This window comes from Meyerozyma guilliermondii, genomic scaffold, assembly GCF_000149425.1.
Source record: "Meyerozyma guilliermondii ATCC 6260 scaffold_5 genomic scaffold, whole genome shotgun sequence".
Lineage (NCBI taxonomy): Eukaryota > Fungi > Ascomycota > Pichiomycetes > Serinales > Debaryomycetaceae > Meyerozyma > Meyerozyma guilliermondii.
Window position 1 is genome coordinate 1,119,478 of NW_001809796.1, and position 17,312 is coordinate 1,136,789.

The window sequence follows — 17,312 nt, forward strand, 5'->3', positions numbered from 1 at the left end:
CTCGCACGTCAAACTTGCATGACAGGTGGTTGCAAGTTGCATAAGAGACTGGATTACTAGACTTGAAATTCACACTGAAGAGATCAAGCTGAGTGATCAAACTGAGTAGCAAGCAGAGTAGCAAGCAGAGCGGAGTAGCAAAATTCCTAAAGTATTATTGAATTTTTGCTGAATCTACTCACCGTTAAATTATCACCATTGCTTAGTTCTGCAACCATATGCGATTCCTCTTTTGTCAGAGACGCCCTAAATAGCCATAGTACTGCTTTGAAAGGACTGGATTGAAACGACCTAATCTCCGCCGGCAACAATAACTGCAATCTTACGATTTGCAGATTACACACCTCGAAACTGTGGACATCTCCCCATCAGATAAGATTTTGATCTACCAATCCTGGATCAAATTACTCAGCATCGCTAGATCTCACTAAAAGATTATGAGCTCAGCCGCTCATGGAGCCATAGTTTTACTGTGATCGGAAAGAAAATGATAGGGCCGAATTGCGTAATCGGGCCGGAACACGAGCCACCACAATTGCTGCAAATCGAGTAATTATAAAGTGCAGTTTTCGAGATGAGATCCAAGTAATGACGATCAATACCATAGAACCGGTTGAAAAGCTGCCTTTGAAAGGCGCTGGGATCGCCAATTCTGTATTGGAAGTTAGTGATTCTTCGTCAACCTCTGCCCAGGAAGAGTATATTGATATTACGGTCAAGTTGACCCCAGAAGAAATCCAAAGAAGACTGACTTTATGGTTCAAGATCAAGCTCTTTCTCTGGGACTCGACGGATAAGCATCCCAAAGAGCGGGTTTTTCTTGGAAAATTGGACTTTTTCTTACTCAGTTCTGCCATGCTTGGATACTTCATCAAGACCCTCAACCAGCAAAATGTCCAAACTGCCTATGTCAATGGTATGAAAGAGTACTACGAGATGAACCAAAACCAGTTGAATTACTTGACCACATTGTGGACGGTTGGGTATATTGTGGGCCAAATACCTTCCAATTTGATTCTTCATCGAATCAGTGCCAGATTCTATCTTGGTGGATTGGAGCTCATTTGGGCATTTTTAACGATAATGATGATAACGTGCAAGTCACTCCATGGGTTATATGCAATTAGGTTTCTTCTAGGATTGACAGAGGCAGGTTATTTTCCGGGTTTGGAGTACTTACTTGGTTCGTGGTACTCAAGAAAGGAATTGACAAAAAGATCAACTTTTTTCGCAGTCGCTGGAGTAGCCGCCGGGATGGTTTCAGGTCCCTTACAACAAGCTATTTTGGGCAGATTTTCACATACACATCTTCCAGCGTTCAAATGGATGTTTGTGTTTGACGCTGTCATTTCGTTTCCAGTTGCATTCTACACCATGTTGGTGGACCCCAATACCCCATCTAGCACAACTGCGTGGTACTTCACAAAAGAAGAAAAGTTGATTGGTTTGGAAAGAAGAAGAAGAGTGGGTGCTCAATTGAACACAAGACAGAAGTATACCTGGAAGAAAATCAAGTCCTTCTTCAATACCTGGCACATTTTTGTCTTTCCATTCATTTTTTTGGCTTACAACAACTCATGTATCATTCTGTCGCAGCCAACTTTTACCACCTGGATGAAATATTCTTTACATGCCAGTCCCAAAACTTATAATACGATGCCTTCGGCAGTCAATGGAACTGGAATTGGCCTCGCTATCATCTTTGCTTACCTTAATGATTCTCTAGGAGGCAGAAAAAATTACATTTTTGTGAGTGCCTTTTTTATTTCTGTCATTATAGCCTGTTCCTCTTTGGCATACTGGGACTTGCCTCGGGGATACCATTGGTTTACTTACTTTCTTGCCGGAGCTGCGGCGGCGTGGGGCCAGCCTCAGATTTTTTCTTGGGTCAATAGACTGCTTTTTGCTGATGACATGAAGAGAAATTTTGTGGTTGTATTGACCAACAATTTGGCTTATGTTACCAATGCTTTCGTTCCCATATTTGTATGGAATAACCAGGATGCTCCTCGCTACTTTATTGGGTACAGCTATACGGCAACTCTTAGTTCCGTGGGATTGATCTTGACGGCTGTTGCATACTATTTGTCTCGTCGCGATGAAGTCCAAGAAGACAAAAAAGAGGTGGAAGTGTTGGAGTGACTGGAGATGAATACGAGTTTATAGAGATGATTATGAAGGTCCTGGGAAATTGTAGAAAATAATTCAGTGAAGAAAATACATCTGGTGAAGAAAATAAGTCGGTGAAAATACGTCTGATGAAAATTAGAATCAGTAAAATAGTTGTATCAATCATATGTTTGTTCTATGTGTCTATACGGTGTCCCAGAACGCACGTAGACGGTCCCGAGCATCAAGGTACTTCTCCAAGTCTTTTGTGGTGAACTCGGGAAACTTGCGACCTGCAACCAAAGACTTCTCCAAGTATCCCAAACGTGCAAGTTCCAACATATACTCCAAGGCGTCGTCAGCTCCAATAGTATGGTACGACCTGGACGGTCCTTTTTTCGAGAATCTCTCGTTTCTCCAAAGCTCTTGCTCAAGGACGCTAGGCAAGGTAAATTCTTCCAGCAAGATAGCGAGCAACCAAAATTGCCTGATACTCGAAAACTCGGAAGGAAACCCCATCAATTGGGACCCCAACAAACGTTATAAGTGGGTCATTGATCAAAAAGGTATGCTGGTACAACCCAGGGACCAAGACTCCATCGTGTGTCAAAACCTGGTTATCGGCTGCAAAAAGTCGATTTAAAAATGGATACGAAAATTGGTAGCCGGTACCATATATAATGTGGTCTGGTGCTACTACCTCGCTTTCGTCGTCAAAGACAACCACTACCTGGTTTTCAACGATTTTACACTCCTTTATGACACCTTTGGGAGTGACATTTTTGAGTGTTGGGGACTGCGAATTTCTTCTGGAGTGGTACACTTTTGAAGCTTTACCTACAAGCAATCGTGTAATATCCATCCCTGATGCTCTTGAGCCAACGACCACTACCACCTTGTCTTTATAAGGATCAGGAGTTCTAAAGTATTTGGCATGTTTAACCAAGTTTGGAAACTTTTCTTGTGCTTGACGAAGGCCCGCTACTTCTGGAATATAAGGAACATGGTAATGGCCACTAGCAACAACTATAGCGTCGAAATTTCGCTGGTACCAAGTATCATGGGTATCGTTAGAAGACTGACGAATTGTGAGCTTATAGTGGTGACCATTGTCGTTGATAATTCTCTCGACATCCTCAATGGTGGACGAAAACTCAACACTAACGTTCCTAGCACTCTTGTTCCGGAGAATGTAGGCTTCAATATAGTTTCTCACCACCAAACCATCAACAAATTCAGTTTTATCACTTGCTTCACCAGTCCACAGATTCAAATCGCTGTATGTCATGAGCGATTCAGTGATGTTTGTCTTCAAGTTTGGATACGAGGGAGTTTCCATGTATCTGTATTGGTTGGTTTTAGGAGCTAAAATAGTCCCTTTGGCTTCAGAATTTCGAAATGGATTCTCCAATGGTGGATCTGCTTGCTCGGGAGTTCCACCAACTTGTGCAACTTCTGGTAGATTTCCTGGGTTGTCCAAACACCAAACGCCTCCTAGAACATCTCTTCTCTCGAAAAGAACAATCAGATCAAAATGACCCTCTTTTACCAACGAGTCAAGTGCAATGGCACCCGAAGCACCACCGCCTATAATTGCTACTGATTTCACACGAACATGATTTTCATTATCCTTCTCCAAACTGGGCATGTTTGCGTCGAATTTTCCATCTCGGAGCTAAGTTCTTCAAGTGGGTGCTTATCGGGATATTTTGTGTGGCTGCGAATCGGTGTGGAGTTTGACGTGCTGCACGCGCAATCTGATAATGCTGCACATGGCTCAAGTGCGTCGATCGCGCAGATCGCGCATATTGAAGAATATGGCTGCAACTCAGGTTATCCTTCACCAGGTACCATGTTCAATTTTGCTTAGTGAGACACCAGCTTCATCATCGTTTTAAATTTCCTTCTTTTTTCGGCGTCTAAGCCCCACGGACAGATCTTCTCCGGACGCATTCGATGTGGCATGTGCCTTGACTCCACAGTTCTCTAGGTAAGATTTGAATTAGTAATCTTGGTCCATTTAAATGGACTCGTAAAGCTGTAGAAGCAACAAAAAATGGCTCCTCCATCTCAGATCTTAACTTCTACTGAGCCCGAATCGTCTAGCTTCGAAAATGAACTCGAGAGAGCTGCTCTCAAACTTGCTCTGCTCAAGCCATTGGGTTCCAAAGGTGTCAAACTGATCACCCCGGGGAAGAATATCTCGTGGTTGGAAAAGTTGCCCAAATCTTCGAGGGATAGACTTGAAAGATATGGTATAGATTTGTCCAAAGGGTACCCGATTGTGCCCAAGTACGAAGACATTCCCAAGTTTGTGGACGAAGCATTTGAGATCAGAAACAAGGAGTACCCATATGTTGAGAGGGGAAAGAATGCTGATCCCGAAAAGAAGGCTTTGTTTGGTGCTGCAAAGGAAGTCATAAATTTGACAAAGCATGTGGGTACTGAAATTGTCGGACTTCAACTCAGTGAGTTGAACGACAAGCAGAAAGATGAGCTTGCTCTCTTGATTGCTGAGAGAGTGGTGGTTTTCTTTAGAGATCAAGACTTGTCTCCCCAGAAACAATTGGAATTGGGAAAGTACTTTGGTCAAGTTGAAGTTCATGCTCAGGTTCCTCGAGTTCCAAACGGAGTAGATGGCAAGGATTTGAACGGAATTTCAGTGATTTGGCAAGACTATGCTCGTGAATACTATGGCTTGCCATTGACGTTCAAAAGTAGTATTGGTGGTAATTCTCAATGGCACACTGATTTGGTTCACGAGTTCCAACCCGCAGGAATTACCCATTTGCACAACGATGCTATTCCAAGTGTAGGTGGAGACACCTTGTGGGCTTCTGGATATGGTGCCTACGACAAGCTTTCACCAGCTTTGCAGCAATTTTTGGACGGTAAGACTGCCATCTACCGGTCTGCTCACTCGTACATTAATCGTGAAAATCCATTGAATGGACCTAGACACATTGAGAGAGAGCATCCTATCATCAGAACCCATCCGGCAACAGGGTGGAAGTCGTTATTTGTCAATCGTTCAATGACGGTGAGAATTGTTGGATTGAATCCAGAAGAAAGCAGAATTCTCTTGGAGTATTTGTTCGGTGTTTTTGAAAAGAACTTGGACATTCAGGTCAGATTCAACTGGAAATCCAAGCCAGGTTTGGGAACTTCGGCCTTGTGGGATAACCGTATTTCTCAGCACAATGCTGTGTGGGACCACGAGGGCCAGGAAGCCAGACATGGAACCAGAGTAACTTCGCTCGCCGAGATCCCATTTTTTGACAAAAACTCCAAGTCTCAAAGAGAGAGCTTGGGGTTGTCTTTGGATTGAAAGATTAGCCAATATATGAGATAGTAACTTTTTAATCGATTCTGTCCGGTATTTGAATGGCTGCGAAAAATCGTTAAAATGTAGGACGCATAATTTGGATGCGAAATCTCAGCAATTGAAAGAACCAAAATTGCAAGTGAGGTGTAATGCTGCTTCAAGAGGACTATTCGAGGTCCAAAGCAATCGGTACATAAAACTTCCTAATGGGGTAAACCTCCTAAAAGGTACTTTGAAATCGCTTATCGCTAATTATTTGCATTGTACTTGTTTTCTCTGGCAATTGAACGTATTAGATCTCAATGAATGGAGAAGACTAATTGTGGCTATTAGCGATGAAAGGAACACTCTGTGGTGCGAAACCGCAGACTTTAGGAAATTATATGGGTAATTCCAGTATGACTTTGAGATCATATAGTAACTTCAAGTATTATAGTATGATTTGAGATCATAAATTTCTTCATCAAGTAATAATATGATTTGAAATCTTGAATTTTTTATCTTTCGAAACTCTTCAGGACTTTCTTCTACTTCTGGACATTAATCCTTAGTTCCTTCAGACACAAGTACTCGATGTAAATGTTGGGCTTTATGCACTTCTGCAGCCGTTGATCGCGGTCGTGCAGTATCAAGCAATAACGGCAGCACATTGTGCGAATCTGGTATAAGCGACGGAAAGAGAAGGAGTAAAAAATAAAACGAAATTTAGATGAGATGATAAACCAAATAATGAAAAAGTGAATGCAAAGTGGATTTAGTTGCTTACCACAATAATTCACACAAAACTCAAACTTCTCATACCTTTTTCATCCCTTCCTACAACTTTATTTCATTCCTTTTTCATACCATTCTCATCTTTCTCATCCTTATTCACCTTCCCAACATAGACTTTCCTGCACACAGCCCGGTCTCCGCAGCCATGTGGAAATGTTCCACGGTTATAAGTCCTCGTACCCCACATTTGGCGCAACATGGAGACTTTAGAGGTCCATTCCAAGGACTACTTGGTGAAATGGGTCACGGCGCCGGACAACTGTGTCATTGACTGGCAGGCAAGGCCGTTGAAAAAGTCCATTAATTTGGCAATTTACATCCGCCGAGGAGGTGATGATTCTCCTACATCTGCTTCAACTATGGACCCTGCAACTCCAGGAACAGGTGCTGATGATGAAACGGATACGGCCACAGACACTACGGCTCTGCGTAAGCGATCTGAGTCAATGGCTTCGGTAAACCAAATTTCGGACTCCAACATGTTCAAAACAAAATCTCGTTCCAGCACCCTTTCGTCGTTGGTGAGCAGCTCTAATCTTGTTTTGGTGAAGGATTACCACAAATTGATCTCCAACGAGTTGGTACATGGCAAATTTGACGTGGAAAAAGGAGGAACCTATGCGTTTGTATTTGACAATTCGTTCTCGAAAACCATCAGCAAGAAGGTTTTATTTAGTTCCAAGACTTTGCCTCGGGAAAACGTGCCTGGATCTCATTCTGGTGCCAACGGGACGTCGGGAAACGACACTGGCTCGGAACCTAAGGGAGATGCTGTTGTAGGCAACGTAATGAGACCCAAAAACGGCCAGTTTCTCCAGAGTATTCTTCTCAAGAAAAGACGCAAGAAGCTTCAGGGTTTCGTCAAGCGTTTGTTCGTGCTCAATTTCAAGTATGGAACCCTCACGTACTCGCAGATTAACGAAGCCACCATTCGGGGACAGATGCCAATTCGCGATTCCATTGTGAGCGCCAATGCTGCCAAACGAGAACTCATTGTGGACTCGGGAGTCGAGGTATGGAACCTCCGGGCCCTTAATGACGAGGACTTCAAGGTTTGGGTTGATGCTTTTAACACAGTCAAGAGCGAAACCGGAAATCAAGTTCAAGGTTCAGGCGACGGAGACACTGCTTCCAATGCACACGCCATGTCAGAACTTCGCCTGGTGCACAAGCTGCTCGAGAGTATGCGTGAGCGCACCACGGATCCAGTTTTCGCCGAAGAAATTGCTCGTGTTTATGAAAAAGTCGACGATTTACTCGCACATTTGTCTGAGTTGAATACCGGCGATGTGGGCTCGATTTACTCGCACGGGTTCGTGGATGCCCAGGACGATGTCGATGTCCCGTCCTCGGTTGTATTATTACAAGAAGAAACTGTTCCAAGTACTGCTCCTTGGTCGCAAAGAACAGGCTCAATATCCAAAGAGTCTCTCTACGATGTTGCTGAAGAAGAAGAGGTTGTGGAAGACGACGACGACGACGACTCTTTGTCTTCCGTAGAAGATACGACGCAGTTAAAAGACGTTATTGAAGAAGAAGAGGAAGAAGAAGATGGTGATGATCTCTATCCGTTGCCCATTGATCCCATCGAAAGAGACACTAGTATCACTCGCTGCGACCACACACCTCCTAGTATCATTTCTTTTGTTCGTAAGAACGTTGGTAAGGATATGAGCACCATAGCGATGCCCGTGGATGTCAACGAGCCGTTGACGATTCTTCAGAAATATGCCGAGATGTTTGAGTATGGAAACCTCATCAACAATGCGTTGCTGGTTCCTAACGATAACGGTGAGAAGGTGTTGAGAGTGGCAGCTTTCGCTGTCAGTTGTCTTTCTTCCATGCGAGCAAGGGAGCGGAATATTCGTAAGCCTTTCAATCCTCTTTTGGGAGAAACTTTTGAGTTGGTTCGTGAAGATATGGGATTCAGACTCATTGCGGAAAAAGTTTGCCATAGACCACCTGTGTTTGCCGTTCACGCCGAAGCAAAAGATTGGACTTTTTCGTTCAGTCCTGCTCCAGCTCAAAAGTTTTGGGGTAAGAGTTTTGTGGTCAGTACCAAAGGAACTTCCAAATTGACGTTCAAAAAAACTGGTGAAACCTTTCAGTGGTCCCAGCCTGAATCTCTGATCAAAAACTTGTTTGCGGGCGAAAAGTACTCTGAACCATCTTCTTCAATCACAATCAAATCGTCGTATGGCCAGCGTGCCGTGGTGGAATTTGCCAAGGGAGGCATGTTCAGTGGCCGGTCGGAAGCTGTGGACATTAAAGCTTACGATTCGTCGAAGAAACCGCTTGCTTATGCTGTTTATGGCACTTGGACCGAGTCGCTCACGTTGAAGACGAACAGCACTGAAAAGTTGATCTGGGAGTGCGGAGCCCTTCTTCCTCCAAAGCATTATGGCTTCACGGAATTTGCTGCTACATTGAGTAAGATAACCGCCATTGAAAAGGACAAGATGGCACCCACGGACTCTAGGTTGAGACCCGATATGAAGGTCTATGAACAGGGCAACATTCCTGAAGCCGAAGAGTTGAAAAATCAATTGGAAGAGCGCCAGAGAGAAAGAAGAAAAGAATTGGAAGAAAGCGGAAAGGAACATGTTCCCAAATTCTTCAAGCATACTGGAGGCACATCTCCCGATTCTGGAGAATGGGTCTACATTACTGGCGAGAAGAGTTACTGGAATCGCCGTAAGAAGCAGGACTGGGACGATCTCGTTCGGTTGTGGTAGTTTCCAGCTAGCATGTACTATGTCTATTTATAATTATGTGAGTGTGTTCGTAGATTCGTTACAATTTGAGATTGAGGCGCTCTTCAGAACTGGAGCGAGACGGAATGTCGAAATCCAAGTCTCCGTCGGTACCGTTTAGCCCCATGTATGGCGTGTTTCCTCTGCGGGTGAACAACAAGAATTGAAGTTGTTTTCGAAGACTGCTAACGTATACTCGCTGCATGTTGAGCTCGTCTCGCATGGCAAAATTGTCATTGACAAGATTGCTTATAACCGACTCTCGCTCCGAATTGGTGATGTACGGAATGATCCGGTTATCCATTTCAAACTTGAGCCTGTCGAGTTCGTAGTTGAGATATATCAACTTTCCTTGATCCTCGGTGGACGACAGGTCAAACTTGGAAATTTCTTCTATGGACTCCGTGTAGCCGAGATTGGTGATTTTGCCCTGGATGATCAGGTCGAGGATCTTGTTGATCTGTTTCTGAAGAAACGTGTTTTCTGCAGTCAAGTTGTCGACTTTGGAGTTCAAAGTTTGGTAAAAAGGAAGAAACTGGCTAAGTTGGCAATTGTTGTTTTGGAGGTGGATTTCAAGTGCAAAGTCGCTATTTCCGCTCCATGTGCACCCGATGGTGTGGGCGGGACAACGGTGGTGGCCGCTTTTCTGGCAGTTTTCTTTGTGCTTTTCTAAGTGTCTGAGCGGAATCATATCGTTCAAACAAAGGTCGCAAGTTTGGTAGTTGAAGAGACATTCCAATTCCAAGTGTTTCTGCTGGCTCACTAGCGTGACCTCGGCGTTGCAAAAGCTACAATCAAAAACCTTGTGAGCACACTCGCCTTCATGTCCCAGAAGAAACCGCCGTTCAACCATCACCGAACACACACTATCTTTCTCAGATGACCCAGAGGCGGCCCGCCGTCCTCCACATTTCACACCGGTGTACTCACACTGTAATACGTGGTACTCGAGTTCCCACCGGCACCCATCCCACTCGCATCCTCGGTCCAGATTGAGACAGAAAACCTTGAGGTCGTCAATAAGATTTGTGATGATAAGCGGCGTGGGAAAAAGATCATTGGGGTTCGTGGTGTCTATAGGAGTGCGGTCCAAAGGACACGAGCCTTTCAATGGTGAGACGTCTCCGTTTCGAGCGGTTCGAAAACATTCGTAAATGCACTCTCGACAAAAAGTATGACCACAAATAGTCGTAACTGGTTTTATGAAAGGCTGCTGACATATGGGACAATTAAGGTGATCCACGGCTGTTTTATACTTGGCATTTCGAATATCCGGGTGATCTGAGTCGGTTTTAAAATCGAAGCCTGGAATTAAGATTTCGTCATTTTGATATTTGGGTTCCTCAGAGTTCACATTTGTATCATTTTGTTCGCTGGTTGTGTCGAGTGCATCATGATGGTCTATACTGGACGTTTCAGAGCCTGAATTTTCATGGCTGGTGGCCCCGTTCATGGCACATTGATAAGAGAGGTCGCAGACTTGTAAATGTACTTAAGAGCGGGCGGTAAGGGCACGACCAGCGTAATGCGGAGACGGAAAAAATAGGTCGTACCCGGATTCGAACCGGGGTTGTTCGGATCAAAACCGAAAGTGATAACCACTACACTATACAACCAGTTGTTATTTGAAATGTGTTGCGACTAAACAAGAGCACCAACAGTGACCTATAGGGCTATACAAATGGAATGGCTGCACCATCAGCTCTCATTTCCGAGCCAGCCGCATACATCACCCTGCCGTCTGTTGAAATGTTTTTGATGATTTGTGCTCTTCCGAAAAGATGGCGATCGTAATCGCTTACAAACTGCACCGTATGGCCCAATTTTTCAAGAGAGTTTCCCACTTTTTCGTCAATGCCTTCTTCCAATGCCACAACGGTGATTGGAGTGCTTACAGGACCATCCGAGCCTCGTCCGCGGTCACTAGTGACGTCCTCATGTGAGCAAAGACAAAATCTAGGCAGGTCTATCAGCTGCTGTGGAGTCATGTTGAACAAGACCATATTCAATACATGCTGGACATGGCCCACTGGTTGCATGTATCCACCCATGTTACCAAAGCTTGCGTACAAGGCGTCGTTTTCGGTGGTTATCATCGAAGGAATAATCGTATGGTATGGTCGTTTTCCACCTTCCAATGAATTTGGAGTGCCTTTATTCAAGTTGAAATTGGCTCCTCTGCTTTGCAATGAGAACCCAAACTCGGGAACTACAATGCCAGATCCAAATCCATGGTAAACTGAGTTGATGAAGCTGCAAGCGTTACCTTCAGAGTCTGAAGTGGTCAAGTAAACTGTGTCCGATCTGTGTTTTGGATCAGGAATTCCATGAGACATGGTTGTTCCATCCAACGACTTTTCCTTGCAAAAGAGCTCTGCTCTCGACTTTAAGTATGGAGTGTCAAGGAGCTGTTCAAGTGGGATGTCGTGGAATTTGGGGTCGGTGACATACTCATCAGAATCGTAGAATCCCATTTTGCACGCTTCGATCAAGATATGAAGGTATTCCGCCGAGTTGTGTTTGAGCCCGTGCAAGTTGATTTTGCCGCTGTTGTGGAGCTCTCGTATGATTCCGAGCGCCAAAAGAGCCACCAAACCTTGGCCACTGGGCGGTATTTCCCAAACTTTGTGATTTTCAAAAACTATGGAAATCGGATCCACAACCGTAGATTCATGTAGTTCCAAGTCTTTTGCATCGAGTTTATGATTTTTGGACGTCGTTCGCTTGATAATGGCCTCGGCCACGGGACCCTTATAAAAGCCATCTTTGCCGTTTTTTGCAACCGCCAAGAAAAGTTTCGCCAATGGTTTGTTTTGCACGAAATCTCCCTCATTGGGTCCCTTACCGTTGATCAAAAGAGGATTTTGGTCTTCCAGCAAGTCCTGGTTCTGCAGCTGCAATTTTGGAGCACTTTTTCTCCACAGTCTCGAAGCTATTTCCCCGATAGGAAAGCCTTCATCTGCGAGTCTAATTGCCGGATCGAGCACCTGTTGTAACAGCACTTTTCTCGAGCCCCACTTCTCAAAAGCATCTACCCAAGCAGCAATAGCACCCGGCACAGTGACCGAAAAGATCGATGTTGGCTTGATTCTGTGCATTTGTTTACCACCATAATCGGCATCCAAGACGTCCTGGATCGTAACATTGCGAGCAGAACGGCCACACCCGTCTATACCGTGAACTTTTTTGTCGCCTTTTTTGTAAAAAAGAACAAAGCAGTCGCCACCGACTCCCGTGGATCCGGGTTCAGTAACACACAACGCAGCAGAAACTGCAATGGCCGCGTCCACTGCATTTCCGCCTTTGGCCAAAACCTCGATTCCTGCAGCCGAAGCTAGTGTTTGACTCGAGGCAACAATTCCTTTGGATGAGTAGACGGTGGACCGTCTTGAAGGAAATTTTATGAATTCCGAGGACATAAAAATGAAGTTAAAATGAAGTCAGAAGTGAAGGATGCTTTTGGCTTTTAAATTGAGGGACGCTTCAATTTATATGAAATCACCTCGGCACGAGATTCCGAACATGCATTCGGAATCTCGTGCCGCATGCAAGTTCGGCAATTTGCGCAAACACCGATCAATTAGTGCGCGTGGGGAAGTAAGCGTGGCTGCAAAATAAAGCCTAAGATTCGCAATTAATAGGAAAATGTTCAATTGAAAAGCAAAAGTGCTGTTGAAAGAATTTGCTCTAACAAGGAGATATTGGTGCAAGATGTAAAAATAGCAATTGGGACTTGTCAAAATCGACGTCAAGACAGGTGATCGATGCGGAGAGTGCAATACTTACTCCGGATGGTGTAGATGCTCACGTTCACTTAAGCCATTGGATCTCTTCAAATCTTGGACGACTTTAATCTGAAATATAAAGGTGTCAGGAAAGTGAGGAGACACGCTCTATTTGATTATTCATTGCATTTAGTCATATAAAATGGAGAGAGACTTGAGCAACAATTGATATTACTGGCAGGGGGGGAAGTTAGCATTAAATTGTAATGACCCCAAGTTGCAAATGAGGGATTAAATTTGAAACAGTACTCTATTATGCCCGGAAGAGAAAATGGGATATGTTCCAGGATGATTGACTCTGGAGAACAGGGTCACACAAAACCTTATTATCGTACGGTTTCTCGTCCTTCTATTTTTGGAGAAGCAACGAACAGGCAATTGTCATGTCTGAGCAATGGATTCCCCGCTCTTCGTACATCAGAGGCTATAATGTATTTGCCGAAGCGTGTCCTTAGTATCTCCTTCTAAAGCTGAGGACTTGAAGCGGATAAATTGTCAGATTGTTTTGAAGGTGCTAAATCCCTTTGCTCACCACCCCGCCATAGCGAAAAGGACGAGCAAGCGGTATGACGGACTAGAAGATAATTATGTTTTGTCAGATCACTGTCCTACCAAATATCACAGTGAAGATAAAAACTTTCAATACGTGCACAACGGTGAGGTCAAGTGGATCCTGATGGCTGCCCTGCTTGAAACAACTTCAGCTCTTCTCGCAAGCTCGGTAGTTTTAGAGAGAGTATTTCATGGACAAATTTGCCTTTTTATATGTTATACCCACAAAAAAGCACTTTGGAGCCGGGTGCGGACCTGTTATTGTTATTTGATCCTGATGGAACTAAGAGATGATCCCTTCCAAGAATCTGCATACTGAGGTGACTACCGCCTTTAGAGGCTTGAATCAAAATTGGCCCTTAAAGGAAATCTGGCGTATTTGTACCAGGTAAGAGTCAGTTGAACAAACAATGGATATCTGAGTGGAGACCATCTTATATGAATATAAGAGTTGTGAGATTCGAGCAACTGCAAACATAGTATTGTTATTTAAAGATAATTTATTGAACTTGAAATAATAAATCTAATTCAATTAATCTATATATTAACTTTATTATTTTCATACAACAGACCATGCTTTAATGTTCTACATAAACCAAGAACCATATGTGCAATTTTTCTTAGGTCTAAAGTAAATACTTGAATGTTAAATCAGTATCTTTATGAGCCAAATTGGCATTCATTTGATCAATTTCATCAGCACTCATAGCAGCTAAAACTCTCTCCTTCTTCTTGTTCAACAGGTAATAATTATAGATCATGAGTGAACAAAACACCAAAGCTGCACATGTCAACCCCAAAGCAACCTTCAATCCTTTGAAATAACGTGGAGCCGTATCTGCTGTGTAAATTTGGCCTGCGAGTGCACCAGCAGAATTTCCAACTGTGGTACACATACCGGCGGCTGTAGCTCTCTTATAATGTCCAGCATTGTTGTTGTTGATCCACATAACACTCAAACCTGAGCAGATGTAGATTCCTAAGCCGATCATCAAACAACCGAAATATCTGGATCCTAGCGGGTTACTAGCAATTAAAATGATATAACCAACAATTTCACAAACCACTCCTCCAGCAATAAAGAACCCTCGATGACCTGTCTTGTCCGAAAAGTAACAGGTGCCTGCAAAACTAAAGAGTGCAACCACATAGAACGGGATCGTCATAAGCTGAGTCTTATACGAATCGTAACCCCATACCAAGAATAATCGAGGGCAAGAAGGTTGATATTCCAAACAAAGTGACATCCACACAAAACTGATAGCGGCATACCAAAACGGTGTTGATATCCATCAATCCTCTAGCAACCTCAGACCACATAAATTTTTCATCTTGGTGAAAATCAGAGTAAGTTGCCAATCGGGTGGTCAATACTTTTCTCTCTTCCTTATTGAGCCACCAAGCTTCCCTCGCGTTACGAGGAAGAAGGAACATGATCACCGGAGCTGCCAATATGGTCAAACCACCTTCCACGGCAAACAAAAACTGCCATCCGGACCATTTATCGGTATTAATTTTAGTCAACCCGTAAGCCAATAAACCTCCAAATGCTCCAGAGACGGCACCTGCAGAATAAACGGCTGCACACCTTTTTGCAACTTCTTTTTTTGTGTACAACATACTCAAGTACACATTGATGCAAGGAATTATACCTGCTTCGAAAAGTCCCACTAACATTCTGCAAGCCAAAAGGGAATGGTAATCGGTCACAAGGGCAGTACACAAGCAGCATATACCGAAAAGAAAACACAAGACTGACAAAACATACTTTGCTCCAATAAATTTGAGAATGAGTGCCAATGGTGTTTCAATTAATTATCACATAGGTGATATAAAGTAAACTTACAACATTTCCAAATTGGTTGCCATTCAATCCCAACTCTTCACTCATACCAGCCACCTTAGCATTCCCAATATTTGCCTTGTCCAAGGTGGAGAAGAGATAAGCTAGGCAAAGACATGGCATGATGATGAAATCAAATTTTCTTAATACTCTCTTTTCGATGTTTTTGAAGTCTTGACCTTGTTCCTCGGGTAGCTCTTCACTAACAATACTTTCAGAGAACTCCAGCTTTCCCATCATTTCTTTGCTGTTGTGGTCGTCATTGCACCACTGTTTTATAACTGTGAGACATGAGTTGACAGATCGGCATTATGGATAGTTGCCGAACTCGCATGATGAGCCGCACAAAATACGATAATAGATCGGTTCGCAAAATTCATTCATTGGTTTATCGATGACGAGGACATTTGCAGCGTAAGTCGTGACCACCAAACCAAACCGGGGGCCATTATTAACATATAGGTGCACCAGGTGCCACAAGTCGAAAACAAAATGTTCCGGTGAACGTCCGTCTTGCAGGTCTTGCGCTGCTCGAAATGTTCGCTGCGTCTACCTGGATAAGGATCGGAAAATTACCATAAGTGTTCGACAACTTGAGGCTTTGCACGAATAGATTACGATTTTTTGAAGATAGCCAGAGTTCTCGGCCCGAGCAATCTGACTCTACTCCTTTTTTTGAGCCGCTTCTTAGTAGCAGCACCCAAGAATTCTTAGCCAGAGTCGCTAGTGTGATCGACCCAGATCTGGAAGTAAAATTCAATACCGGAGAACTTGACACCCCAAATATTGATGATGATGACGATGCGACACTTCCCGCTGGCGTTGCAGTCGTGGATAATCTTAAAAAGTTTTTGGGTTTTTTGCAGTATGACTATCACTTTTTTTTATATGATGAGCTCCTATTGAACATCGATTCGATTTACTCCAACGGTATAGATCGAAATCATCCAATGGTTATCTCGCAATTCTGTCTCGTGATGGCGGTGGGATCTGTGTACGATAAAAATGCCATTGTCACAGACGAATATCCAGGCTATCAGTACTTCAGATTGGCTCTCAAGTATCTGCACGAAGTTAACTCGAGTTTCTCCTTGATTGCAATACAAACCCACATCCTATTTGCGTGGTACCTCCTTATCCTCAATCAGAAAGGACCTGCTTCAATTCATTGTGCGTGTGCCGTTAGAAAGGCTCTCCATATCGGCCTTCACAAACCGCCTGAATCAAACGTCAGTCCAGTAGTAAAGGAACATAGGTTAAGAACATGGTGGACGGCATTTGTTGTGGAAACATTTTGTGTTTCGCTCTTGGGAACACCGCAGCATATAAGTGTAGACCATGTGGATGTTCCATTACCTTCAAACACCCAGCTAGGAACAGATGAGGAAGGACTCTTTTTCGACCACACTTACTTTACTTTGTACATCAAGTTGGCACTCATTACTTCGAAAATCCTCTCCACCATCTATTCCAAATCCTTCAATATCACCAAAGACATGCTGCAAATTTTGTGCTTCTTGGATAGTCTCGAGCAATTTGAAAAAGAGCTACCTGCTGCTCTTAGATCCTCACTTGAAACATTCATTATTAAGGAAAGAAAGGATCTATCATTCCTCTTGTTTTACAACCAGACGATCATTTTGGCACTGCGCCCAGTGTTTTGGTATTATTTCAATTTAGCTTCTATTGGCTCCCCAAAATTCAATGGCACAATCTGGTCGTTGCAACCAATTGTAACAGGACTTGCTGCCGCTAAAAGCCTCATCAAAATACTGAAGTTTTGCAAGGAGAATCAATTGATATCAAAATTAGGGTTTTACGACCCAAATCACTTGTATTCTGCCATTCTGATAGTGCTTATCAGTAACATAATGAAGGACCGGAAAGGCTTTTATGAAATCTCAGAACCTATGTCAATTATCCAATTTCAAGCTGAAAGTGGAAATAAGGCCGCCAGGTCAATTTGGAATGACTTGAACTCATTTTTTCAAACAGCATCGATTAAATAGGTATATGCTGAGAGTCTAGAATTCTCATTATGTAATGGTGAAGCTTTTGGTTTCGTAGCCCAACACTGATTCGGCTAAGATTTCAGACCAGCTAACATTGATGCTAGTGAACTCGGATTATGAGATTCCATCACCAATGACAATAAGATGAAAAGTGGAATC

General features: G+C 43.5%; 9 protein-coding genes and 1 non-coding gene across 10 annotated transcripts; 4 read left to right on the forward strand and 6 right to left on the reverse strand. All coding sequences in view use genetic code 12, as the record gives it.

Moving 5' to 3' along the window:
- Positions 1-588: 588 nt before the first annotated feature.
- On the forward strand, positions 589-2,142 carry PGUG_04557 (uncharacterized protein; the record flags this gene model as incomplete). The annotated part of the gene is made up of 1 exon (XM_001483778.1): positions 589-2,142. One exon carries the CDS (start codon positions 589-591, stop codon positions 2,140-2,142), a length of 1,554 nt encoding a protein of 517 aa, XP_001483828.2.
- A 406-nt stretch (positions 2,143-2,548) lies between these two features.
- Positions 2,549-3,757, reverse strand: PGUG_04558 (uncharacterized protein; the record flags this gene model as incomplete). Its single annotated transcript, XM_001483779.1, has 1 exon — positions 2,549-3,757. One exon carries the CDS (start codon positions 3,755-3,757, stop codon positions 2,549-2,551), a length of 1,209 nt encoding a protein of 402 aa, XP_001483829.2.
- A 408-nt stretch (positions 3,758-4,165) lies between these two features.
- Positions 4,166-5,437, forward strand: PGUG_04559 (TauD/TfdA dioxygenase family protein; the record flags this gene model as incomplete). Its single annotated transcript, XM_001483780.1, has 1 exon — positions 4,166-5,437. One exon carries the CDS (start codon positions 4,166-4,168, stop codon positions 5,435-5,437), a length of 1,272 nt encoding a protein of 423 aa, XP_001483830.2.
- Positions 5,438-6,405: 968 nt separating this feature from the next.
- Positions 6,406-8,943, forward strand: OSH3 (oxysterol-binding protein related protein; the record flags this gene model as incomplete). Its single annotated transcript, XM_001483781.1, has 1 exon — positions 6,406-8,943. One exon carries the CDS (start codon positions 6,406-6,408, stop codon positions 8,941-8,943), a length of 2,538 nt encoding a protein of 845 aa, XP_001483831.2.
- Positions 8,944-9,001: 58 nt separating this feature from the next.
- On the reverse strand, positions 9,002-10,414 carry PGUG_04561 (uncharacterized protein; the record flags this gene model as incomplete). Its single annotated transcript, XM_001483782.1, has 1 exon — positions 9,002-10,414. One exon carries the CDS (start codon positions 10,412-10,414, stop codon positions 9,002-9,004), a length of 1,413 nt encoding a protein of 470 aa, XP_001483832.2.
- Positions 10,415-10,505: 91 nt separating this feature from the next.
- On the reverse strand, positions 10,506-10,577 carry PGUG_06015. The gene has a single exon. It is a non-coding gene; the product is annotated as a tRNA-Gln (tRNA).
- A 57-nt stretch (positions 10,578-10,634) lies between these two features.
- ECM38 (Ecm38p) lies at positions 10,635-12,380 on the reverse strand (the record flags this gene model as incomplete). Its single annotated transcript, XM_001483783.1, has 1 exon — positions 10,635-12,380. The coding sequence occupies one exon, from the start codon at positions 12,378-12,380 to the stop codon at positions 10,635-10,637; it is 1,746 nt and encodes a 581-aa protein (XP_001483833.2).
- Positions 12,381-13,924: 1,544 nt separating this feature from the next.
- PGUG_04563 (uncharacterized protein) lies at positions 13,925-14,545 on the reverse strand (the record flags this gene model as incomplete). Its single annotated transcript, XM_001483784.1, has 1 exon — positions 13,925-14,545. One exon carries the CDS (start codon positions 14,543-14,545, stop codon positions 13,925-13,927), a length of 621 nt encoding a protein of 206 aa, XP_001483834.2.
- PGUG_04564 (uncharacterized protein) lies at positions 14,475-14,975 on the reverse strand (the record flags this gene model as incomplete). The annotated part of the gene is made up of 1 exon (XM_001483785.1): positions 14,475-14,975. The coding sequence occupies one exon, from the start codon at positions 14,973-14,975 to the stop codon at positions 14,475-14,477; it is 501 nt and encodes a 166-aa protein (XP_001483835.1).
- Positions 14,976-16,091: 1,116 nt separating this feature from the next.
- PGUG_04565 (fungal specific transcription factor domain-containing protein) lies at positions 16,092-17,150 on the forward strand (the record flags this gene model as incomplete). The annotated part of the gene is made up of 1 exon (XM_001483786.1): positions 16,092-17,150. The coding sequence occupies one exon, from the start codon at positions 16,092-16,094 to the stop codon at positions 17,148-17,150; it is 1,059 nt and encodes a 352-aa protein (XP_001483836.2).
- Between the last annotated feature and the right edge of the window lie 162 nt (positions 17,151-17,312).